The sequence below is a fragment of the Glycine max genome, chromosome 8, assembly GCF_000004515.6.
Source record: "Glycine max cultivar Williams 82 chromosome 8, Glycine_max_v4.0, whole genome shotgun sequence".
Classification (NCBI taxonomy): Eukaryota; Viridiplantae; Streptophyta; class Magnoliopsida; order Fabales; family Fabaceae; genus Glycine; species Glycine max.
Genome location: NC_038244.2, coordinates 45,387,501 through 45,414,305, shown reverse-complemented (window position 1 = coordinate 45,414,305; position 26,805 = coordinate 45,387,501). Strand labels below are relative to the sequence as shown.

Genomic DNA, 26,805 nt, shown 5'->3' with positions numbered 1-26,805 from the left:
ATTATTATTACAACAATTTAAACTTTAATGTTTGAATATACTTTAAAAGATTACCAGGGTTGGCGATGAAGTAAATCAATAAACTTAATGCTTTGATTAATTAACTCAATAAATTTAATGGATAATTAATTAAATGAATTGAATTTAAATTAGAAATTAAGTTCATTAATTAAATACCGCCAGATGCATGAATCAACGAGTCTCAGATTAAATAAATAAGTTTTGTCTCATATTTGAGTTTTGATTACGTATTTTAATCAAAAGTCTCATATTTGAGTTAATTATGCAATTAAATACTTAAAAGAGATTTTTGTCAATAGTTAGGCTCCAAGAAAACTCTTTCCAATAAAAAATGCATGTAGTCTAGAAAAAAAAAATAAGTTGAATTTAAAATATGTATAATTCAATTCGTTTAATTTATAAATTGGTTCGACATATATGTTTTGAATCAAATATATAATAATATTATATAATTATTTATACACACTTTAAAATAAAATATTTTTTTCTGAATATATTATTCAATCATAATTAATAAAAAAATTATATTACAATATAAAACTTTTTTTCCTGAAAATATATAAAACATATAATATCATAAATAATAGTGATTTATTTTTAATAAGATTTAAATCGTGCTAACATCCTACCAAAAAAAATCATATCAACGTCTTTTTATCTACTCCTTATGTTCCATAATATTTTTTTTAAAAAAAATTAAACTTTCTTTTTATAATTTTTTAACCAGTACTCTTAATAAGAGCAATAGTGAGCAAAACTCTATTTATTATCTTTGGTAAAAGAAAAATATTAATGTCCAAACTAATTATTTTAAGTTGTTTCACACATAAAAATAATACTAATGAATGGAAAAAATATTAATTTTATGTCATCATTAATTTATTTATAAATTTTATAACTTAGAAGTAAAAAAAATAATTAATATTATATTAAAAAGGATAAAATGACAATAAAATTTATATGATAATTTTTTTTATATATGATAATTATAATGAGATGATAAATGGAGGAAGTATATATCAATTTTAATATATTTCCTCGGGTAGGAAATAGCGAGAAGATGGTAAAAAAAAAAATAGCGAGAAGATAGATAGATATGCACTGTTATTAATTTCATCAACTCATCACCAAATTCACTTTGTTCCTTCCTACTTCTCTCTCTCTCTCGTCTTCACCAATGGCGTCGTCGTCACCACCACCTTCTCTGTTCTTCCTCCTCCTCCTCGCTCTCTTCGCCGCCACGGCATCCTGCCTCACCTGCACCACCCAAAAGCTCACCGACTCCAACAAAAAGCTCTTCTCCAACTGCCTGGACCTTCCCTCACTCGATTCCTTCCTCCACTGGACCCACGACCCCGCCAACGCCTCCCTCTCGGTGGCCTTCGTGGCGGCTCCGCCCAATCCCGGCGGCTGGGTGTCCTGGGGGATCAACCCCAGCGGCACCGGCATGGTGGGGGCGCAGGTGCTGGCCGCGTACAAGGCGGAGGGCACCGGTGCCGTCACCGTGAAAACGTTGGACCTTAAATCTTACTCTGCCATTGTTCCGGGGAAGCTGTCGTTGGACGTGTGGGACATGAGGGGGGAAGAGGTCAGGGGTGTGATTAGGATTTTCGCGACGGTTAAGGTTCCGGATAAGGCGGAGAGTGTTAACCAGGTGTGGCAGGTGGGGCCCTCGGTTACCGCGGGGAGGATTGACAGGCATGACTTTGCTCCCCCCAATATAAATGCCAAGGGCGTCCTTAGCTTCAACGGGTCGCAGAGTGGTGGTGGTGGTGGTGGTGCCGTCGACCCCGTTACCATGAAGAAAAATGTGAGTTTTTTTTTTTTAATAGGGTGGGGTGTCCAGGTGAAATTCTAATTATGATAGGGAGAATAAGAATGAATGTGGGTTTTGTTTTAATTATGTGTTTGTGTTCGAAAAATGGGTGTGTGAGTGTTTTTTTTTTCTCCTGGAGGGAGGGGAATGGGTTAATTTTCTCGTTTTGTTGAAGAAGAGTGGTGTTTTTTTTTTATTATTGTTTTTTGAGATTTCTGAAAAAAAAAAAGATTTTTATTTTTCTGTGATTTTGGAAAATGGTTTTTTTTTTTTTTTTTTGTTTAGTTGAAGGCGAGTGTGAGTTTTTGGTTTTTATGGTTTTTTGTGATTTCAGAAAGGAAAAAAATATCGTTTTGGTCCTGTTTTCTTTGACTTGTTTGCAGTTTCAATTAAAGAGTGAGTTTGTTTGTTTGCTGACTCTTTTTTTATTCTTTTTTAATATTTTTGGGTGCTGAAGAAATATGTTGATCTAATTTAAGTTATCAGATGAATTGAGATCTTTACAGGGAAAAAAAATAGTTTTATTTGTTTGAACGGAATCTGAAGAAGGGTTCAATTTTAAGTGAAATTGGATGGTTAAATCTAGAAAGGCTTTGTCTTTTGTTGGATGGAATTCGCTGACTATCATGTTCTTCTTGGAGGTTTTATGTGGAGGAACATTGAATTATTTAAGAGAATGTTAAATGTGATCGATTTTCTTGAATGGCAGATTCATGGAATTCTAAATACTGTGAGTTGGGGAGTTCTGTTTCCACTTGGAGTGATCATAGCAAGGTACATGAGAACTTTTCCTTCTGCAGATCCAGCGTGGTTCTATCTTCATGTTGGTTGCCAGGTATCGTCTTACGCCATTGGGGTTGCTGGCTGGGGAACTGGCATGAAACTTGGAAGCCAATCAGAGGGGATTCAATACAGTGCTCATCGCTATATTGGAATCTTCCTCTTTTCGTTTGCAACTCTACAGGTAAAAAAATAATGTCTAATATTCTTCAATTACAATCCATTAGTTTATGCACTCACATGACAAAGGGTTTACACTATCGTCTAATCACAAATTGTCATATATAGTAGTAAATTTGTTGAGCATGAAGTTTGAAAGGAAACTAAATTGTCATGTAATAACCTAAGTAGTGTTGATGGAAACTATGTTTGACAAGGATGTTGTCTATTGTATCCCTCCATGTTTTGATTTTGCAGATTTTCGCATTGTTCCTGAGGCCAGTGAAGGATCACAAGTATAGGTACATCTGGAACATCTATCACCACAGCATTGGATACAGCATAATTATCCTGGGAATCATCAACATCTTCAGGGGGTTTAGCATCTTGCATCCTGATCAGAAATGGAAATCAACTTACACTGCAGTGCTCATTGCACTTGGTGCAGTTGCCTTGTTCTTGGAAGTGATCACATGGATTGTTGTGTTGAAGAGAAAGTCTGGCAAGTCCACCAAAACCTATGATGGACACAACAATGGACAATCTAGGGAAGACCCCCTAACCATATAAAAATAAAGTGAACAAATTTGGCTTGAATGTGTTCTACTTCCCCTTTCCCTTCTTTCCCCCCCTTTTTTTTCCTTCTATTTATATGACACATATGATATCTTTGTATAATGCTTGCGTATAAAATATAAAATTTTCATTGTGTCTTTAAATAGGTTTAAGAAAATTTTTACCATTGGAAACTTGTTCACATGAGGATTGGATTATGTTGTCTCTCCGTGCGGGTGTTTCTTTAATCCCCTTTTAGGTTTCAATTAATAATTGCAACAAACCTTTGTTCTCAGCCATTTGTCCATGCTCGTAGTATGGAAGCCAGTTTCCAATGTTAACACGCAAAATATTCTTTGATAGACAAGGATTTAATTCAATTCAATTTTATACTAAAATAACAATGAACTCAGAATTTGATTGATACCTTTTGAAAGTGTAGGGTGCAATTAGTAGCCATGCGAATTGCGAATCTTATCCAGCTAAGTTGGCAACAAAACTAGGCCACAAGGCAATCGCTATATATAATCATAATCAATCACTTAAATAGATTCCCAAAATATTGATCTCTTAGTCATATGTTGATGTAACAATTGAGCAGCGTGTGGTTGATGGAACAATTGAAAATAAAGTAAAGTGACATGTTCATTAATTGAAAAGGTAGCTATATATTAAAATTCAAATAATTATTATTGATTATAATTTATTATAAATTCAATTATAATTTTAATAGTTGATTTTTCGATCTATGAAGAGGTAAAATGCTTTTTTTATTAATATCAATAATTAGTTTCACAAAAAACATGTGGTTAAGATTGATTTGGAGATTCATTTTAATCACGTCATTTATAATTAATTACACCAAATTAATTCTATCCCTTTTTTAGATAAACTTTGCGGTTAAGATAATACAGATATAGATTTTAATCAAGTCTAGTGATTTAAATTAAATTTTATAAAAAAAGTAATTTTTATCAAAATCTAAAATAAATGAGCAATAAGATTATTGGATGAATGCCACGTGGTTTTAGAACCTGGACCATATTCAATCTTGATTCATGTGTCAGTACCACAGACCATTTGATTTTTACAGTTACTTGAAGTTCATTCCTTGACATTCTTCTGAACTAATACTAATAAATTACCTTAATTTGGGTTCAATTGGTAAAGCCATACTTATTTATATATGATAGTGGCTCCCACCATGCATGAATCAGATAACTCATGATGCTAATTAGACTAATCAGATAAGTCTCTGCAATAATTTCACATACTTTATTACGCTAATAAAGCATGCAAATATGGAGCAAATTAAAAAGCCACAGTTCTACTTCAAATTATCAACTAGTTCTTGAAAACTTTCTTTTAAATTGTCGGAAGTTATGAAGGTGGAAAGGCCTCATTGGCTAGGCTAGATTTTGAGGGAACCCTTTATTTGCTAATTGACCGCAAAAGTCGCACTTTTGCTTAACGTTATTTACCAAACCATTTTTAAATCACTTTTGGCTGATGAAAAATCCATGTTGGAGAACTAAATTGATTATATTTAGTGGAGTCTTTCATTTGAATTATATTTTTTGTTTACTAAATTTTAATTCAAAATCTTATTTAAGGAGATTGGATTTTAAATTTATTCCGGTTAACGATTTGTTCATAACTAACCATATTTTAATTGATATCAATTTGATTTCTTTAGTTCCCCTAAAGTTATGGTCCCTCCCGGACAGCAATGTTCGTAGGACCCTTATCCCCACAATTGCAACAATGCTTTCTCTTTCTTTATTCATGCTTTTACTGCTTTCCCTATAATCATAATAACTTTGTTTTATGAGATTCCCATGCGATGTGATGCATAATGCATGCATGGACCTCATTCTCATTACTTGGAACTTAAATCGAAATAAACTGAAGAAAACTAATCACTACGTACCAAGATGAATTTCGATTAAATTTGAACAAAAATTTGTCAAAATCCCTTTTCTTTCTCTTCATTCTTCCCTATGAGAAGCGCAATGTTTCGTTGAACATCAGCTATGAATTTCTTACGATCATCTTCTTTAAAATAATCGTGTATATCTAAAGCTTTAGACATCTCATTATAGTTTGAGTTGCTTTTTTCATTTTTTATTATTTAACTTGGATAACTAGAATTAAATATATCCAAATAAAGATTCCTGGCGCGTATAAAAAATTAAATTAATAAAGTAAAGAGATATGGTAGTCATCTTATACTTGTTGTCTAGTCAACCCACCCATATGATGAAAGTTTCTTGGTTTCGAAGAGTTTAATTTGTTATATATAGTATGTCCTAGCACATGGAAATTGGGCGTGCAAAACAGAGAACGAACACTATCTCCCTTTCAAGGTTGTGTTTTTAACTCCTTTAACTAGGAGGATCGCACTTAACCGTACTCAACACTTGCTAGGATTTCTTTGCTTCTAAAAATTGTCTTCTTTCCATGCCAAAATAAATAAATAAAATAAGTGCGGCATGACCTTCCATTTTGGATCCCTTTGTTTTTTTTTGTGTGTGTGTGTGTGTAAATTGATCCCTTTGGTTTAATTAAATGAAAAGATATATTTGACATTTATTAAGGAACCAATTTTTTTTTGTTAAAAATATTATTAATGTACTTATTGTAATTTTTAATGTATTTCCAATATAACTTTTGATAAAAATTTATTAGTGATTGTTTAACCAGTTTAGTAAGACTCGTTTAAATTTTACTTAAAGAGACCATTAGGGAGCATTTGGTATATAAAATAAGTTTTTAATAAAAGAAGTTATATTATATGATCGTATGCTAACTTTTTTTTTTAACGAGTCATTGTTACATACAACAGAGTAAATCATATTGTATAAAATAATAATTCTAATAATTTATTAAACGAAAAAAATGCAAATAGAATGTAATTCATGACGTTACAGTAATGGTAGGATGATTGTATAAATAAAAATAAAAGTTATTCTTAGCTTGCTTATTTTATGAAATAAAAAAAATGGAATTATAAATTGCCACATTCATAGGTTTAAAGTCATACAAAATAATGCTACTTGCTAAAATGATTATATAAACAAAAGTTTTTTTAAATAGAAATAAAATTTTATATTCTTGCCAATAAAACAAAAATTCACTCATTTTAGACAATCATTTATTGTAATATTTTATTACGTGCTAAGTTTTGCTAATTTTGATTTTTGATGTAATCAGTTTTAGTAGGTGTTTGTTATAACGTGGATTTATACTACGTCTAATATTTAAAAATACATATAAATTTCTGTGTAGTTGTTTCTCAAAGACTCGGATCCATTTTAATTTAATATAGAAGTAAACATGTTGTAAATATTAGTATATGATAAATAATTTTTTTTTCAAATAACTACTTTCATTGATTATTTGATTTAAAATTATACATAATAAAAAATTTATACGTATTTTTCTCAATAAATATTCCAAGGAAATAATTGGTAAAGGTGATTTTATATACAAATTTGATTAAATAAATGAAATGAAATTGAATGTATTCTGGTTCTAGAAGGGAGAAAATGGATAGTGACACCATTACTACGTCACTCTTCGCTCACTTTTGTTTGCTTCATTAATATTTATGTTTATCGAGATTCCTAAAACCAGACCGGATCGGCTGGTTGAACCGGCCTGAACCAGTTAACTATTTATAGTTACTTAGCATACGCCCAAGAAGCTCTCTCTGCAATGCTTTAACATGGGTAAAAGTAAGACTCTTATTTATAAGAGCACTAATGCAATTCATCTAGCAGGTCACCGATGTGGGACTTCGGAATACGCATTGACAGAACCGTTGAGTGTTGGTTTTGTTTTATAAGCTGAGAGATATATTTTCACTTATTACACCAGCGATGTGGGACTTTGTATTTGGCAGTTGGCACGTGTTGAATATGTAGTGCATTTTTTAGGCCATTAGATAGCCAAGGAAATGCAACCTTTTAACTTTTGTTATACTAACTGTGCACTTCTGCGTTGAGCAGCAACCTCTGAATCTTTTTTTTTTTTCTTTCTAAGAATGAAATGTGGACCAAGCTTTCAAGTTGAACCATGCCATCCAGTACAAAGATTTTTTTTTTTTCACTTTATGAGTAACTAATACTTTAGTTTTTAATTGAGTTGTTTTTTTTATTAATTTTAATTGTGTTATTTTAAATTTACGTTAGATTAATTACACAAACATATAACTAACCTACTTACTGAGGATGCTTTATTAGTTTATTTTAAAATAATTATGTGTAATTTGCTATTTATTATATGAATGAAAGTTTACAACTTTTATGTGTTGGATCACTGAACATTAAACTAATATTTTCACCCATTCAATGATGAATCCGATTTTAAAAACATTCATGATGTTCATGGCTCAATTATTGTAACGTCTCTATTGAATGAGAGATTATAAATCAGACTCTTTCAATTTTTTAATAATTATGAGAAATAAATAAAAGAAGAGAGAGAATATAAAATATAATCTGTAACAAAAAATACATAATATAAAAAATATGATAAAGAATAAATATTAATTTTATTTCCTAAATTATTTTTCATTTAATTATAGCAATATTTTTAATAATTTTTATTGACTTATTAATTTTATATTTAAGTAAAATGAGAACAGTGAATGCAATTATGATGATGAGAGTTACAATTATTATACGTAGGAGTGCATAGATAGATATGAGTATTTTTTTTCAAACACATTTAAATGAATAGTATAGTAATTTTTAATCAGTAAATGAAAAATTGAAGTTTTTTGAAAATAGTTGTGTTTTTTTTTTTTTTTGTTTTATATCAGAGAATAAGAGTGTATCCCATTTACTAACGTGAGACTAATCTCCTATCATGATGCATGATTGTCACTAAGAATTTTACACAAGAAAATCAAAGATGAGTTCTCACACATTAAATAGATACTTCTCACTAGCTTATTTGAACGGTGTCTTACATGCTCCAACCCTTTGGGTTGATAATAGTTGCATTAAAGTTGCATAAAGATCTTCAATCTTTTTAGTAGATATATAGATTAATTTAATTAGTTACAAGTTAATTACTCTTATAATCAATCATGTTACATAAAACACAATCTATTCATGTAAGAGTTTTGTTCTTTTGAACATTACTCCAATATTAATTAGTTTTACCTTTCTTCATCTTTCTCTCTTCCACTTCTCCATTTTTCCCATTTTTTTTATTTTCCATTTGCACTCATTCATTCATGATAAACATGAGATTTATCACTTTTAGTGTCAGCATGTGATGTGTTTACACGCACAATTTTTGCTTCTAGCATTCCTCTTCCAGCAGAAGCCGAAGCCTGGGCTCTCCTTCAAAGTCTCAAGTGGGCTCACCATATGCAGCTCCACAGCGTGGCATTTGAAACATATTGCAAAACGATTCATGATCATATATCATTTCTGGCATAAAGGATTTATCTGATCTTCATAGAATTCTAGCTAATTGTAAACATTATTTTCAAATTATAAAAAACTCCAGGGCGAGTTTAGTTCAGAAGCAAGCTAATCTTGTGGCTCATAAGCTATCTAGGGCATCAATATTTTATGTTGGCATCCATGATTTTGATTGTATTCTCACACATATTCACAATGTTATCCTTAATGAAATAAAATAATTAATCTTGTTTTCCGTAAAAAATAAATAAATCCGTAAATGAATAATATAGTACGATACCCCATATTCTGCTTATTATCATCGTACTTGTGACGATCCAGGTGTATAATGCATTGATTAGAGGTTGTGTTCATTGCTGTTAGCCTGTTACTCAGATCAAGCTTTGGTATAATATATGCACATGCTGAGGAACAATGTCATGCCTACCAGTTATTCCTTCTCATCTTTGATCAAGGCTTGCACTTGGTTGATGGATTCAGCTTTTGGCAAAGGTGTTCATGGGCATAATTGGAAACATGGGTTTGATTCTCAGGTGTTTGTGCAGACTACTACTTTGGTTGAGTTTTATTCAACTTTGGGTGATGTGGGTGGTTCAAGAGGGTGTTTGATGGTATGCTTGAAAGAGATGTTTTGCTTGGAAGACGATGATTTCGGCTCATGTTTGGGATGGGGATATGGCTTCTGCAGGTAGATTTTTTATGAGATGCCTGAAAAGAATATAGCTACATGGAAATGCCATGATTGATGGGTATGCAAAGTTAGGGAATAATGCTGAATTCGCTGAGTGTTTGTTTAACCAAATGCTTGCAAGGGATATTATTTCATGGACAACCATGATGAATTGCTACTCTCGGAACAAAAGATATCGTGATGTGTTAGCACCTTTTCATGATATGATCAGTAAAGGAATGATTTCTGATGCAGTGACTATTAGCACTGTCATTTCAGCTTGTGCTCATCTATGGATGCATTATGCATGGTTGACCTATTGAGCAAGGCTGGTTTACTCGAGGATGCTTTAGAGATGGTCTGAAACATGACACTTGAACCTAATTCTTTTATTTGGGGTGCCTTATTGAATGGGTGTAAGCTTCACAAAAATATGAAACTAGGAAATAGCTCAGTGCAGTTCAGAATCTGATGACAGTGGACTTTACAGTCTCCTTGTTAACATAAACATGTATTCTGTAAATAGGTGGAGTGAGGTCGCAAAGATTCGAACAACCATGAGGGATCTGGGTGTAGAGAAGACATGTGAAGGGTCTAGCTGGGTTGAAATCAATAAGAGAATTAATCTATTTGCGGCTACTTATATATATCACTCTTCTTATAGTCAAGTTCACTTATTTCTAGCTGAACAAGATGACCAACTGAGGCTAGCAGGTTAGAACAAGGATGGATATTTTTATTATAAAATAAGGGTTCAGATTATAATGCAATTTGTGCAGTGAAATAGATACAGGCAGGCACTTGGTAAATATGATACCCACCATGTAGTCAAATCACCCATTCTTTTTTTGTCAGATTCAATCTTGTTCCTTAAAACAATATCTCAACTAAAATATAAAAGAGTCGCCTGACTTCTGTAGTTAATGATAAATAATGCAATTTTTTTATGCAGTAATGACAAATAATACACTTTAATTTAACGTTTACCCAAACCCCTTTTCACGTCCCTTTGTTATTTTAATAATATGTGTATGAGACCATACCTATTAAGAAATTAAAAATAGAACTCCTACCCATCAAAAGCGCCAAATACGTGATAATGGAACATACTACTAAACATTCATGCAAGAGTCTAAACCATCTCCCCTTTCTTTTTCTTTTCCAAGAAAGGTGAGATAAGGGTCCCAAGCCCTTACAATTTAGAGGTTGAAATAAAAAAGAAAACAAAAAAAATAGTAACCGTCAAAACATGGGAAGATAGAGAGTAAAAAACAAAAATTTACTCTTGAAAGATCCAAAGAAGTATCCAATCTGAGTTTAGGTATAAGCTCATCGAGAACAACAAGAAGGACCTTGCTTTGATCCTGCACCATTAACTAGGCTTACTCGATTCACAGACAACTCAGCCTTATAAGAGTCAGAGTTCAAGACTTTACGGCTGATGTTGTTGTAAATTTCGCGGATAACAATCTCAAAAGCTGTTTGGACATTGGTAGCATCGAGTGCAGATGTCTCCATAAAGAACAAACCTTCTTCTTCTGCAAGACTTTTGCCCTCTTCTGTGCTCACCTCTCTAATATTCTCCAAGTCACATTTATTTCCCACCAACATTCTTGCTACGGTGCTATCATTTTGAGCTGCAGGTTAATTTAAGCAAGAATCAAACTCTCCATTCCAAAATAATAAGAATTGAAGTTCTTAAAGGCATGTAGCGGGATGATAATCATGACATAGCAAAAATAACAATGCAGGTTTTAAAAGTATATCTTTTCCATATGTTTTTGATTGACCCCAAAAGGACCAGCAGACCTAACTAGTCCAGGCAGTAAAAAACCCGCTTCTGTCCTCAAAAATGCAAGCACCATCATTTTGGCACTCAGGATTTTTTACTTCAGTTTAGTGTGTTAATAATGAAGTGTCATCAATTATGAAAAATATCATCAAATTAGTCTCTAAATAAGAGTTTCACTACACTCTTTACTCTTAATAAGACAAAGGGGCAACGTGATGACACGAATATTTTTGAGAATTAAGGTGATGAGCGATGACACTTATATATTTGGTGGGTGAACTCCTATTTGATTCTATATATGCCAAAGTTAAACATAATATGCTAAATTTGAGGCTGTGATGTATCTATATAATATCATAAGATAGGCTCTGAGTTCTGACAATGTGCAAAATATCCCAGAAATGTGTCAGAAATATAACATTATTAAGCAGTTTATACAGTCCAGAGTAAAGAATATGCAAAAATAGCATTCCATCTTTACGGAATACGATCCTCTACAGCTGTAATATAAGTGTAGGGTCATTCAGTCCCATCTTTTGCTGTTTAAAATTTATAAACTTCATTTTGGTTTTATAATTTGATGCATAAAAAATATATTGTGATATAAGTGTAGGGTCATGCAGTCCCATCTTTTGCTGTTTAAAATTTATAAACTTCATTTTAGTTTTCTAATTTGATGTATATAAAATACTATTTTGGATGGTGAAGATTTGTACAGTTGAAATTTCAACTGCAGAGAATCAAATTCCCCATCTTTACAATAAAGTCAGGAATCAGGCAACAGTCAAATTGCCTAGCAGCATTTAATCATGAAAAAAAAAATACTTGTTTTTGTTGCTCGCTTTGGGAAAGCCATACAAATCCCTCATTTACCGCAACAATGATGAGAATTGAGAAGCAAGTGTTGATAATTCAAGGGAGCCATGCAACTTTGTACTAACACAAAGTGGGGTCATGGAACTTTTATCAGATATAGTACCCTGATATAATATTAAGGTCTTGACAGCAATTACGGGAATAAACAAATACCCAACGATCACAGTATCCCTGATTCTCTAATAAACAAATTCAACGGCATTATTAATATTCAATGATTTCCTTATTTTAGGCCACTAATGGGGAAAATTTCATTATTCCAATCTACGACATAGAGGAACCAAAATCAGGTGGATATCTTTCCAATTTCAAATTAATATATCCTATATCTAATTCCAAAAAAATAAATCCTGCATCATCCACATAGATGGCAAAGATAACATCTTACTACTACGCAAATAAATCAGCTTCAACATCCTCATTCATAATATGCAACCGTTCCATGTAAATCCAAATTGGGTTGCAAAAATGGAACACATGTCAACCATGCAAGTAACAATGTCTAAACTCTAAACTGCTTCTTGAAATTGCAGAGAAAGGAAAGAAATAAAAAACGCAAACCCAACTCTAATATTTACACTCCATAATTTTTCTCCTTCCTAATCATTTCAAATGCCATATTTCCTTTTCCTCCAACAATAGCCCATTGAATTTTTTTTAAAAAAAAAAACTTAGAAACCAAACCTAACAAGCCAACATAAACAAAACCATTAGAGTCAGAACAGAAGGGGTCGCGAAACCTAAAATACCATACCCACTTAAGAGTAAAAACAAAAAGTATCCCTCAAGCCCACATCCAAAATCCTCTGATCCAATACTATAACACCCATAACCAAAGACTACAAAAAACTACAAAGGGCATGCATAGAACGATAATTTAATCACATAATAACATCAATCATATTAGTCCCCAATCAACGGAAATTACAATTGCACTCCTCAAATCCTAAAATTAATCGCAAAATTGCCCTTAAATGGTCAATTTCTTCCAGTCAAATTAGTCCATGCCACAATTCTTAACTACACTGATACCACACAACGCACATTCAGGGAGGTCAAAAGTAATTTCCATAATTAGACACTACCACGACCGATCTTGCCATTTTTTTTATATAAAAAAGAAAGTTTAGGTGAGTCAGGCCTCAGGAACTCGTTAAGACAAGACAGGCCTAAAGTTCAATGGGTGCTTACAGAAGTATTACTCACCAACAACCTTCTGACATTGGCAAGGGAAATCAAAACCATATTTTTGTGAAACATGAGTCCGTTCCTTACCAATTCAACCAAGTACCAACTTTCTAAATACATCTGAATAGTATTATTTTACAACCAAAAGTTTAGCTGAGTTGGATCTCGAGAGCTCATAAAGGTCAAAACAGACCTTAAGGCTGTTCAAAGAGTGCTTACAGTTAGAGGTACTTAATTACCTCACATACGTCCTTTTGAGGTATGAACTGGACTAGGACCAAGCTTTGTAGGGAATCTGAATAGTAGAATTTACTAAAGAGATAAACAAACAACATCCAATTCAAAAAAAAAAAAAAAGAAAAAGAAAAGAGTAAGAAAGTACTACTCACTAGTGAGTTCTTGGAGCCATCGCTTGATGCTGTCGAAGGTGCCCCTCCTGCTGATATCGTAAACAACGAGCGCACCAACAGCGCCTCTGTAGTAAGCAGAGGTGACAGCTCGAAACCTCTCTTGTCCCGCAGTGTCCCAGATCTGCGCCTTGATCTCTTTGCCGTCGATCTCGACGAGCTGCGTCTGGAACTCGACCCCAATGGTGGCCTTGGAGTTGCTATCGAACTCGTTCCGCGCGAACCGCGAGAGGAGGTTGGACTTCCCCACCGCGGAGTCCCCAATCAGCACTATCTTGAACAGGTACTCCTCGCCGCCTTCACCGTTCTCCGCCATTGGGATTCCGAGGGAGCGAGTGAGTGTGTGTGTGGGGGTGGGTTCTTAAACGGTGTAATGAAATCAAGAGTGGGTATCACGTTGGCGTGTGAAAGGAAGAAAAAGAGTTTGTGACTTTTGTGTTTGCGTGTGTGTGGATAGAAAGAAGAAGGACGTGAAGCGAGTAATGAGGATTTTTATTTATGGGTTTTGCGGCATGCCGCGTGATTGGTGGCGGGGTTTGGGGTTTTAGTCATTTTGGAGGGGAATTTTGTGTCTCATGTTGTCGTTTCAAAACGAGGTCACACTTGTGTAAATATTAAAACAACATTATCGTTTTGAAGGGAAAACACAAAGATAATAAAGAAATCAATTTTGGAAATTTTTGTACAACTTCTTTATAATGTGTGTAAAACGGACTTCACCTGTTCACACAGTTTTATTGACAAAAAGATAAATAAATACTTTAAAAATTGAGGAAAAACAAAAGAAATTGGCTCTTTTTTTTCATATATTATTACCTTTTTTTCCTCTCCATGCTATGGATATGATTCGGTTCTTAACTGTATTCACTGGTGATTTTATTTTTCACAAATTTTTTTTCTTGATTTTGAAAACATGCTACATCTGGAGGAACAATTTCAAAATCTAAAATGCGATTCGAATGGGCCTACAGCAAAAGTTGTCGAGAAGATAGACCTCTTTGATCACAACAAACTTAAAGAGAAGAAGAAAATGAAATTTTTGAAGTTAAATTTCATAGAATAATATAATGATGCTACAAGCAAGAAATGTATTAAGAAAACTGCAAGCATCCTTAGTAAAGTTGCTTGTAATAATCAAAATACTTTTACAGATTTTATGGTTGTTTGTAAAGTCGCTTAAATGTGACTTGTACTCTGAAAAGCTTAAAGTGTGCAAAATCAAGATACAAACCAGAAAATTGTCAAAATCATTTTACTCCTCTCCTCACTCTTCTTTCTCTATATAAAAACACACGCACGTTGTTATTTTTATGAACATGGCATTTTCATAAATGCTTAATTTCATGTTAGGTCATGGGTTGATCAAAATAATAAGAACTTTTCTTTCTTTAATTAGGGGGCAAATGTCCAACCGAAACGCCAACGTTGCTTGGTTGCCGGGACGTAGAATTTAGATGGTGCAGCGAATATAGCCTAAAGGAGTGGTACACGACGAGTTAGAGATCAGTGTTTGTCTGGGATATGCACAACAAAGGCACGACAATAATACAAAACTTTAAAAAAAAAACCCCGAAACTAGAACTACATTTGTGTGGTTTTTTAGAATTAAACAAATTAGGCTAACACTCCGCTTAAGGTTTCATATAATTACAGATGACCCCCACTTTTTTTTTCTACACTATCTCTTTTAATTCTGAGCGCATTAAACAACACCCCCTACAAGAAGGACGAAAGTAATGATTAAAAAAATAAAAAATATTTGTATAATTACATAACCTTAGGAAGTATTGCTGTAAAAGTATGCAAGAATAATTTTTTAATCATTGTATAATTATGCATACTATGCACAAAATTTCTTAGACCAACAACGATCACATTCCAAATAAAATTAATCTTTAATTTAATAAATTGAAATTTATTAAAAACATCCATGATCTCTAACCTAAAAATAATACAAAAATAATAATTCTTAGAATTGATATTAACGTGGATCAAATATATAGTAATTCCTTAGCATTAAAAAAAAATCCGGTAACATGTTAATAAAGTGTTATTGTTGTTAATTATATCAAAGCTTTTTGTAAAAGACAATACCATTACAAATTTTTTTGAGACATTTTACAATTATATTGTAGTGCTATTATTCCTTTCTCATATACTTAGCATCAGTTTACGCGAAGAACCAAAATCACTCATTTTAGATTCGCATGGAATGACTAACGATCTACTTTAAGTAAAATTGGCATTGCCATCAAAATATAGTATATTATTATGAAATTCGTGTAAAAACTATTTCAGTAAAAAAACAGATCGAATTGGTTTCCAACTATTTTAACCGGTTCAATTTTATATTCAAATAATCAAACTCATTTAAAAACTGATTGAAAACCAAATTGGTTTTAAAAAATTGATTCTAAACTGAACAAGTTTTTAACAAGATTTAAACTAGTTTTAAGAGCCGAATTGATTTTCAAATTAGTTTTTGAACTATTTTTTTCAAAAAAATAATATTTAAATAAAAATCAATTCGGTTAACCGAACTGATTTTTTGTAAAAACAATTCAGTTAATCAAATTGATTTTATAAAATAGTGCACTCATTTTTTCTTCAACTACTTTGGGAAAAAAATCAATTTGATTTAGGTTCGGTTACAATCCGGTTCAATTCGAACCAGTTTTTTTTAACACCCCTAATTCAACATATGTAAACTTTCAAAGTTAATCAAGAGACTAATTAATCTCCAAAGTAAAGTGAATATATTAAATAAGTTAGGGAGTTGATATTCTCACCCTGCATTTTGTAGGTCCACTTCTTAACCTAAATGACATTTCTGTATTCAGAAGAAAATGGGTAATTTATGTTCCCCTGAAGCATAGGAAATGATACTTCTTTTGAGTGGTGATATATAGTTTGCCCCATGGAAGGCTGCAGCTCGCAGAATATTAAAAGGTCCAAAATCAATAGAATAGGCTTTTTGGACGCCATCAAGGATTGCCATCATCATAATATTTGCTGTTTTTCTCTCTGCTTCATACTTCTTTAACATATTTACCTGCAGAACAGCATGAACAAAGAAGAATCATATTACATTTATATGTATGTACAGATTAGTAGTCCAATTATATAGGATCAATTGACACCATATGCCAAAATTTGGCAAACTTACACCTTTAATAACTTTCTACAAATGTTAAATTTTATCAGTATAATCATGGGTTCATAATATTATCTGAATAATCTTATATACCAAATTTCAAAAACTTAGACATTCGTGGATATATATAATTTGATAATAGAAAATTACTTATATTTTATATACATATCTATGTTGAAATAAAATATAGTGGTGTGACAGTCTCGATTTTTAAATTTTGTGAAAAAAATTAAGTTCATAAAACTTAACATTTGTACAAAATTATTCACAAGTGTATATTTGCAAAGTTTGATACCAAATTCTATACCTATATAGTGTGTATGTGTTTGAGAGATAGAGAATCTAGGAAACCCTTTGGATTCCAACCAGCAAATGATCACAAAACCCAGGAACACACACTCCAATGCACACACACTCCAATGCACACACACATTACATAACATACCTCTCCAATATCAGTGCCCAAAGCAATCCCCTCTGCAATAATTCTTGAAAGAGAAAATGCATCTCCAAAACCCAAATTAACTCCTTGACCAGCAAGAGGATGGACTGTGTGGGCTGCATCCCCAATAAGAACCACACGTTTCAATGCATAGGAATTGGCATGCCTTAAAGACAAAGGAAACACCATCCTTTCAGATGCCAACCTTGTTACTTTTGGAGGAATTTCAAAGAATTCATTAGTTGATAGTGTTGCATCCGTTTTAAACCAAGAGAACACGTCTCGAGTTCCTGATAAGCTTGATGTAGGATGAGGTCCATGTCCATAATCTAAAGCATAATTCACATCCTTTAAAAATTCTTCCTCGGTAATTGACTTGCGGTTATTTGACTCTGTTGGGCTCATGGTCCAAACAATATTGCTAAACTTATCACCCATGGGTAAAAGAGCAATTGGACCTGTTGGTAGAAAACGTTGCCATGCACATTCATTTTCATAAGTATGCTCCACCGTGCAGATTATTGCATTCTGGGAGTAATTCCATCCAGTTGTTTTGATTCCTGCTAACTCCCTAACATGTGATTTTCCTCCATCAGCGCCAACCTTCAAAACAAGCATCTTTGTAAATAGACATTAAATTAGAACCATCAGAGGATTGCTAATTGGCCTCCAGCATGTAACATAGGCTACTGCCATCACATTTAAATTACACGTTTAAAGCAATGCAACATAACACATTTAAATTACCACCAACTTTGCATATATGCTACTGCCATCACTAAGCTGCAGTTCTGCACCATGACCTTGAGCAGATGGTGGTTCTTTGGATGTTGGATTCTCCTCCGCCATAGACATAGAGCTTGTATTCAAAGTCATTGAACTTAACCTCAAAGGATAGATTGTTGTCTTGAAATCAGAATCCTGTCAAGAAGTTTGCAGTTCTCGATGTAACGCAAGTATATGCCCCAGAATGACAAATTTTACTCAGATAATTAATGAGTTAAGCAAGGTTTTTAATGGAGAAAAATGGAAGCAGCCTAAACATAGCTAGACCTAGTGAGTAGTGACTTAATGATTTTGCCTTGGCATTAAAACATACTGAACCAGGTGAATTACATAAAATTTTAGAACATCCAAGGATATGAAAGTATTTCATCTCATTCACATTTAACACTAGTGTTAGCAAGCTTACTATTCAGAGCGTATTTTATTACTGAAAGACAAGTGAAAGCAGAATATTAAAACTTGAAACCTTCTAGCTCATGAATCAGTTATAAATGAACTAGGCCTACTTCAACCCCAAAAACTACTACAATTATGAATAATATAAAGAACCTCCAATTTAGAACATTGTCCAAGCGGCTAAATGTTTATAAAATTACTAGCCAAGTAATTACATATTGTGTATCAGACAGAAAATACAAATTTATACCTTTACACATGACAATAAGGCATTATGGAGCACTTTATTCTCTGCCACGCACCTAGTGATCAAGTTTTTCCAATTAGAAATGTGATAGATGTTTTGCAAAGATGTTTACTTCATGATGACATGTTCACACTTACCCTAGAAAGTCTTTATTTACATCTCTTGCATGATATCTAGCATACCCCAAACCAGTATAATCCCAGACCTGCAAAGAGATACAGAACAATTCATGAAATGTTGAATAATGGGATAAAAAGTGTAGTCAAAGAAAAATGTTAAAATATGTGATTATATGGTGGTGCAATAGAGGGCGAGCCCTGGTGCAGCGGTAAAGTTGTGCCTTGGTGACTTGTTGGTCATGGGTTCGAATCCGGAAACAGCCTCTTTGCATATGCAAGGGTAAGGCTGCGTACAACATCCCTCCCCCATACCTTCGCATAGCGAAGAGCCTCTGGGCAATGGGGTACGAAGTTTTATATGGTGGTGCAATAGGCAACAATGGTGTGTTTATATGGCGGAATTTTGACCTTCCACCATCTGCCATTAAAAACACTGACTGTGATTCACAAATGTTAAAATCTGTGAGCAATTACTTTAACCAAATGCTTATAAAAAAATATAATAATAACCAAATGGTTCACAAGTTGTAGTTTTCATCACTTGAAATTCAGCCTTTGCACTTGATCTAGCAGCCCTAGATTGCTTCTTGCTTTTCCACAAAATCATATTCCCACTAGAACATAGTATCATGAAGTAGAGTGTCTATCCAAGAGAGTGCTAGCACAATCAGCATCTGTATGATCATCACAAATCTCCATATGCCCCTTATCTCCATATCGCAAGCCTCCCTCTCTCAAGAGCTCCTTTGAGTATTGAAGTATTCTAACATCAGCATCCTAGTGAGATTCACATGGAGAGTTAAGGAATTGGCTTACCCTGCTCATTGCAAGGGAGATATCTGGCCTTGGCACTGAGGTAATTTAACTTTCCAACTAACCTTCAATAATAAATATTATCTAAGCAACCATTCATTGGTTTTATCAAATATCATCTAAAAACAAAGTCATCTACTGGAAATTTTCAGGGCTGATGAGATCAGTATGAATGATTCTGGATCTTGTGACCCTGGACCCACCTTTGTTGTGAGAAGAAATACATGAAAAATGTTAATGCAGAGCAAGGTATTGCAGGAATTGACTGGACAGTTAATAGTTGCAGAGGTTAAGAAGAGGAATATTATTGTGAGTAGAGCTTTAACAGCCCTGCTGCTAGGAAAAAGGAAAAGACAACTAATGCAGGCCAACTTACAATAAGACTAATAACCCTAATATCATCTGTAATAATCTTAATCTTAAAATACGGTGGGCAGTTCCTTTTTGGTTATGCATGTTTTAAGCCAAACAAAACAAATAAATAAGGAGCTTACCAAGACACCAAAGGTAACACAGTATGCAAAGGCCAAAAATTGGAAAACAGCAAGCACCTGCTGAAGGGTACAAACCCTTCATGCACCTTGCCTTAGCATCTTTGGTGAAGTTGACATCAATGATTAAATTATAAAATGCACTATTTCACTTCCTTTATTTTGGACAGAATTATCCATCTGGCATGTCATCCATGGAGTAAGTAAATTGCAAGACTTCATCATTGTTCAAAATACAAGTTGAGAACCTAGTCTATCAAACTAAATCCCAACTACTCACTCTCTCAAAACAGTAGACAAACAATCATATAAGTGATATACACATAATGGAAAAACATGTCTATTTTGCTCAAAAGCATGCATATTGAGCTATTCATGAAAGCAAAATTAATAACTAAAGTTAATGGGTGAGAGAGAAAAAAGGTTACCTGCATTGTATTAAAATAAGCACGTCTATTTTGCTCAACATATTTCCATGCACCAGCATCTGAAAATAGACAAAAGTATAGTCTCTACATAAAACATGTTTTCATCCTTATCATAAAAGCAAAAGTCCAAGTACCTTTGATGCTACAATTTCATTCATGTAACCTAAGCAGGGACTTTAAACACAATAAAAGCAAAATGACACCATGTTGAAGCAATGGCATTCACCCGTCCAATTAGTCATTATGTTTACTAATTACTTTTATTTTATGCTAAGTGAAACGGTACATGCAGAGAGACAGTCAGTGCAGAAAACTTGTGCTACAACTTCTTGAGCACACCAACTTTGAGGTCATGATAACTTGACAGTTATATAGATAAAAGTGAAACAATAGATTGTCCAACATAAGAGAATATATTGTGATTTGTGAGTGACATGAATAATCAGATTAGCATGTAGTTAAAACTGCATTGAGCCAAGAGTAAAGAAAGATACACAGCTAGAATATGTATTTTACATAAAAAAAATTATTCAGGGGAGACTCAATCCTCTCATATGCACATGGTTGTGTTTGAAAAAAAAAAAAGAAACAAAAGGACTGCTGTGCATCACTGAATTGAACTTTAATGAGGAACAGGAATGCCATTCAGATCTCTTAAGAGGTAGGAAACAATGCTTAGATTCCTACACGCCTTCAAGGTTTGACATATTTATGATTTCTGTGTTGAACATTGAATATTGTGTTTCATGACTAATTTAATTAGACTTAGACCTTGATGATTATTACTAATTACTATTCCTGATTTATGAGGACGAGCCTTGGTGCAGCGGTAAAGTTGTGCCTTGGTGACTTGTTGGTCATGGGTTCGAATCCGGAAACAGCCTCTTTGCATATGCAAGGGTAAGGCTGCGTACAATATCCCTCCCCCATACCTTCGCATAGCGAAGAGCCTCCGGGCAATGGGGTACGAAGTTTTTTACTATTCCTGATTTATGCATGTAAGTGTGAGTCAAGTTTTTAATACATATTATTTGTTCCATTTTTTTTTAGTTGCCATAGTGACATGTACAAATAGGGCATTTTCTTTTAATAAGGTCCTCAGGTTTCAAAATCATTATGTTAAGTGATGTTATATTCTCTATAGCTGAACCAAGTTCCAATTACTACAAGTGCATTATTCACAATTAACATCTTTCTCTGTGTTCCCTTATGCTTTGAAGTGGTTTTTCATAGTTCACTATTTAGGTTTTTGAAAGAAAGAAGGAAAACATTTTTTGGAAATGTGCAGTTTATACAGCTCCTTTGTGTATTTATATTTGGCTAGTGGAACACCCTCATATTTGAGGATGTCCCTATTCCTGTAAACTTTAATTGGAAAGGATAATGATTGTGGCTTATCGTTGCAGTTCTGTTTATTGCTGTTTCAGGGGAGTTTCCATTTCTACTATGTAGAAGAACTTAGCAGCCATGTTATATTCTTGCTCTTTATTTTACATATATTCTTGCTGTACCTTGTTTACTCTATATTGGATAATAACTCATCCTTCACAGTAGGACTTTCCTCCTTTTCTCTTGTAAAAGTTTGCCTTTTCTTCTAAAGAGACAACCCAAAAAAAGAGAATTTGAAATTGAAACCACAATGATAGTAATTAATGACTAACAAACCTTAAGGACTTGATACCTTGGAGAAAAGAAATAGAAGCAGGAGTTACTGTACTGACTCTTGGATCAGGGGGATCTTCCTTCTTGATGTGCAAGCTACTTCCAAGAGCTGGATTGCTATCAATAATTGCAACACTCAACTGCTTTGTCATTGGATTACTTGCTGGAATAAAAAAATATTAGCCAGATTAAGAGGTTATAACATTACTCTACAGCAGCAGCATCATAAATTAGGTAATTATTTGTGTTCATTGTATGCTTGTCTTAATGCATGTTCGGATAAAAGCTTATTATAAGGAAATAATCACTTTTGTTGACAGCTTCTAGGGAGTGGTTTTGAAAAAAGGAAAGGAAAAAAAAACGATTTTCCAGATAAAAGTGTTCCCAGACATCATGTTTTTTTTTTTACTATTTTCCACTCTCTCTCTCTCATTCATTTTTTAATACTTCCCTTCATCACCATTATCATGCTTAGCCCGCTTCATGACAAATTACAGAATACAAAGTACAGACATAAATAATTATTACCTACCCAAGAAACAAGATAAAGCCATGCCAACCATGCCTCCTCCAACAATAGCAATATCATATTGTGGAATAACTTTGCTAATAGCCTGCTTCTTCTCATGGTCCTGCAAATTTTCAAGAATATAATTTTGCAATTTTCATTCAATATAAACTAAAATAATATGAAAATGCACAGAGATGCAAGGTGTGGAAGAAGTGATGACACTAGACAAAGATTAAAAAAAAAGCTGGAAATGAGTAATCACAATCATCCCTTTAATCAATGTTACAAGAATAAACTACTGAAAGATAAAATAGAAGTAAAAACCAGAAATTAAAAATATGATGCTACAAGCCTATAATCCACCTCAAATCATTACAAGAAAAGGATTGTATCATCATGTCACATAGTATTCCCTTGGCTGTGGCTTGATTTAATCACAGAGCTTGTTCAAGGAAGTGAGGGCAAGTGGCGCAACACAGTAATGATTTCAGTCTTTGTTAAACTCATAGAGTTTGTTGATCATGGGGGTGAGGGCTAGTTGCCCAAGTTAAAAATGATTACAGTCTGTTCATGCATAGAGAAACTCATTTGAGGGAGTAACGGCCAGTTGTCCAACTTTGGTTTTTTGTTTTAGTTTGTTGTTGATATGGCTTCAAAAGTGTTGGAGCAAAAACAGTGGTTGAACAAGATAGTTGACTAGCATCACAGGTTGTAACCCCAAGAGCATGTATAACCTTGATTGATTAATCCAACCTAGTGAGTGCATGTCTGAATATAAATCCAAATGGCCATTTGCTCTGAGAAAATGGGGCAGCATATAGATTCTGAGTCTGAGGAACAGTTGGAATTCCCAAAATCAATTCTACACTCTACTGTGAGCAGAATTTCCGAGAGAAGCACAATTTTTTAGCTTTTATGTTGGCGAGATAATTGATTCTAGGTAATGTTTTAAATATTGGTCGCGATTGTGTTGCAGTTTCGTCATGTTTGTCGTTATCACGGCAAATTGTGGCCGATGCGGTTTTATAACCTTGATTCTGGGTGTCGGATCCACAAATTATCTATATTTATACAACAATAGTGATACTACTACTTTATCATCCAAAAATAATCAATTCTTCCCAACAGACTTTTAAATATCATTCCCATATACAAATCGGCTAACTATCTCAAAATCAATGCTACCAATCCCTACCCTGAGTTGGTTTGGCATTTTGTCCATTCCAATCCATACATAGGGACGAGTAATTAGTGCAGCAGAATTGAAAGATGAAAAGAAAAATAGAATTATTGAAATGAAATGTTTGTTTGCTTACATTGGAAACCTCTGGAATAGAGCAACCAGCAACTTTCACACCCTCAGTACTACAAAAAGACTTTCTTGGAACCTTGAGAGCACAGATATTTGAAACGGTCTTCTTTATCACTCTGTTATATCAGTCACACAGTTAAACCCAAAACATCCCCAGAGAGAGAGAGGATTTGAATGGAAAATTTGCGGCAAAGGGAATGAGAATGAAAACAGTGGAAAATGGAAAAACATGTTTACCGGTTCATTTTGTGAAGAGCGAAAGTGGAACCAGGAGCTGGAGCTGTGATAGCTTAGAAATGCTACAAGAAAGGGTTTGTTTTTGTTTTCTACGGCATTCGATTCCAAACCATGGGGGAGAGAGGAGCTATGCTGTGTGCTGAATACACGTCGACACACTGCAAATCACGTAAAAAGAAGACATGTGTATTGTGTTGTGTGAGGCTATTGCTATATTCACCTCTCTTTTCTACTTCTACACCCCACATGCCCTTGCTTTATCCTGCAAAGTGTAAATAGAAATTTCTATTGTGATTTTATTTTTAAAAATATATTGTTCATAACATAAGATTATTATTTATTAAATTTTTATTTTATTTTACTATTTGATTTTTCTAGATTTTTACATTTAATATTTATTATTAATTTGATTTCATTAAATGATGATGTAATTGACAAAATTAATGTGATTAATAAAATATCACGTCATTAGTTTCACAATGAAATAAAAGTTAGAATTTTAAGGAATTTATGTTTGATTGTTGTTTGTGATTATACTGAATCATATAATTTTATATGAATCCTATTAAATCTCATCAGCTTTACTACAGTGAATCCTATAATATTTCATATAATTTTAAACAACATGTACTTTAGTTTAAACAACACCATATATATAGTCGTTCGTCCACATGTATATGCTTTCGAACTTGTTCATAATCATATATTTTTATATTTCAGCTGGCGATTCAATTTGCCAGCTTAATTGAACTACAATATCTTTAAGACCCAGTCACCCACGTTGCATTATTTGTTGCAAATTCAATACATTGCCAAAATCATACCTGTCAAATTACTGCTTAAAACCAAATACACCAACAAAGGATTAGAAGCACATTACTCATCATCACAGGATCCAGAGACTTTATACGAAACGTGATGTAATCCTGACTAGAAGTAGATTGTTTGATATAAGTTACGGAGATTTGAATGACGTCACTTTCAATAAAAAAAGATAAGTGAGAGTAAACGTTACTTCTAGTGAAAGAAGATAAGTCAAGATAGACGCAACAAATATTACTTTGACAAATCTAAATCAAAACGTGTCACACTTACATGGAAAACAGAAAAAATTGATGTCACTTGTCTACAGACATAACATAACAACTTTGATTAATACTAATCACTGAGACAAAGTCTTCTTATTGGTCGACGTATATTTTACTCTTTTTTTTTTTAGTTGCAAAGTTTTTTCAATTGCAGCTTCTATGTTCAAGGGGTGATAGCAATAGTTTCCACAAAAGGGTAATTTGATACCAGCCAAGCAAACCAAGAATGCCACTTTTGGCATAGCAGAAGAATAGCTTCTAATTAAGTATAAACGCTGATTTTTGCAGTATTTGAAGGTCCTGTTTTGTTAGAATCAAGAGGGAAGAAAAAAGGGTAGAGTTCATATATCTAACATAACAAGAACTGTATAACACTCTACACCCTTTACGATTGCTGCAAAAAATAGGAAAGTTGTTCACTGCAATAGCCAAACACTGATGATGAGCACATGATATCTCAAATAGGTCCTTAGTGCATTGCACCAAAGCATAAAGTGTCACAAATGGGGACAAGGCAGATTTTCCCTTCCCAAGCCCTTCCTCACTCGGCACCACGATAGAGCACATCAGAGCCCCAAGCTTTTTGTTAAAAGCATCAGGGTCACTCACATATTTTCAACGTTGAAATAGAATTATACCAAAAGATGTATCAACCTCACCAAAGAAACTCCTTTCACTATACCTTAAAAAGCAGTAATCGTACCAAATCCTAGCGCGTAGACTTTGTCTTGGTCTTCGCCATATGTGGTGACAACAAAGCCGGTGGAGGGAACTTTGAGGGATATTTTCATTGCCCTAAAGGGTCATCAGCTTTTGCACCCCAAGTGCATATACAGGAATAATATTAAGAATATGGTTTTGTATGCGGAATACATGATTTAATTTCCTTATGAAGAAAAACGAATGTGGGGTCATAGTGGAATTAATGTTGAATTTGAATCCTTCAGCAGACATTTCTGACATGCAAGCTTCCGCGCCCATACCATGATTGCCGGTGGAAGTAGCAGGAGTCAATATAATGAGTCCCGATCATGTTTCGTAGACTTTACGTAATAATGGAAAGTGATAACGATATTCGTTATATGATGCGATCAAGCTCATAATGTGTTTGGATGGATAGAATGTTCTTTAGAGAATATACTATGAAAATATCTAGAAAGCTTCATGTCCACTTGAGTATTTGGGAGCTAGGGAAGCAGTGATCATAAATTACAAAAATAATTAAAATACTGAAGTTTTCATTTTAATTGGTAGATTTTTTTTTCTCTATTATTTCCAAACATGCTAGAAGTATATTTTGACAGAAAATATATATATACAAGATACTTGTACTTACCACTAAAAAATAGTATTAATGTAAACTTAGGTTTATAAGATTATTAGGATAGGGTTGTTATATATAATTTAAAATATTTTT

At 33.5% G+C, this 26,805-nt stretch overlaps 3 protein-coding genes and 1 pseudogene across 4 annotated transcripts; 1 reads left to right on the top strand and 3 right to left on the bottom strand.

Annotated features, from left to right (window-relative positions):
- Positions 1–1,066: 1,066 nt before the first annotated feature.
- LOC100808863 (cytochrome b561 and DOMON domain-containing protein At4g12980) lies at positions 1,067–3,495 on the top strand. Its single transcript, XM_003532203.5, has 3 exons — positions 1,067–1,831; positions 2,547–2,801; positions 3,035–3,495. Exons 1-3 carry the CDS (start codon positions 1,199–1,201, stop codon positions 3,344–3,346), a joined length of 1,200 nt encoding a protein of 399 aa, XP_003532251.1. The 5' UTR covers positions 1,067–1,198; the 3' UTR covers positions 3,347–3,495.
- A 7,038-nt stretch (positions 3,496–10,533) lies between these two features.
- Positions 10,534–14,211, bottom strand: LOC100808333 (ras-related protein RABA5b-like). Of its 2 annotated transcripts, XM_041017636.1 has the most exons (3): positions 13,685–14,211; positions 13,535–13,590; positions 10,534–11,076 (listed from the first exon to the last, which is right to left on the bottom strand). In XM_041017636.1, the coding sequence occupies exons 1-3, from the start codon at positions 14,016–14,018 to the stop codon at positions 11,056–11,058; spliced, it is 411 nt and encodes a 136-aa protein (XP_040873570.1). In that variant the 5' UTR covers positions 14,019–14,211; the 3' UTR covers positions 10,534–11,055. The 2 variants fall into 2 exon arrangements, with proteins under 2 accessions (XP_040873570.1, NP_001240985.1); NM_001254056.1 differs by lacking the exon at positions 13,535–13,590 and having other exon boundaries at positions 10,769–11,076; positions 13,685–14,018.
- A 2,224-nt stretch (positions 14,212–16,435) lies between these two features.
- Positions 16,436–24,463, bottom strand: LOC100807800 (ubiquinone biosynthesis monooxygenase COQ6, mitochondrial). The gene is made up of 10 exons (XM_003532201.5): positions 24,301–24,463; positions 24,068–24,179; positions 22,773–22,872; positions 22,260–22,403; positions 20,579–20,637; positions 18,865–18,932; positions 18,731–18,782; positions 18,046–18,219; positions 17,302–17,901; positions 16,436–16,754 (listed from the first exon to the last, which is right to left on the bottom strand). The coding sequence occupies exons 1-10, from the start codon at positions 24,306–24,308 to the stop codon at positions 16,539–16,541; spliced, it is 1,533 nt and encodes a 510-aa protein (XP_003532249.1). The 5' UTR covers positions 24,309–24,463; the 3' UTR covers positions 16,436–16,538.
- Positions 24,464–25,650: 1,187 nt separating this feature from the next.
- On the bottom strand, positions 25,651–26,179 carry LOC113002339 (cysteine-rich repeat secretory protein 55-like; annotated as a pseudogene).
- Positions 26,180–26,805: the final 626 nt, after the last annotated feature.

Coding starts and splice junctions, on each gene's coding strand:
- LOC100808863 (XM_003532203.5), top strand. CDS start 1,199: ATGGCGTCGTCGTCACCACCACCTTCTCTGTTCTTCCTCCTCCTCCTC. Junction 1,832..2,546: donor CCGTTACCATGAAGAAAAAT/GTGAGTTTTTTT, acceptor CTTGAATGGCAG/ATTCATGGAATTCTAAATAC. Junction 2,802..3,034: donor TTTCGTTTGCAACTCTACAG/GTAAAAAAATAA, acceptor TTGATTTTGCAG/ATTTTCGCATTGTTCCTGAG.
- LOC100808333 (NM_001254056.1), bottom strand. CDS start 14,018: ATGGCGGAGAACGGTGAAGGCGGCGAGGAGTACCTGTTCAAGATAGTG. Junction 11,077..13,684: donor ATGGCTCCAAGAACTCACTA/GTGAGTAGTACT, acceptor ATTAACCTGCAG/CTCAAAATGATAGCACCGTA.
- LOC100807800 (XM_003532201.5), bottom strand. Junction 20,638..22,259: donor TTCTATTTCTTTTCTCCAAG/GTATCAAGTCCT, acceptor GTCTATTTTCAG/ATGCTGGTGCATGGAAATAT. Junction 16,755..17,301: donor TGGGCACTGATATTGGAGAG/GTATGTTATGTA, acceptor GCTGTTCTGCAG/GTAAATATGTTAAAGAAGTA.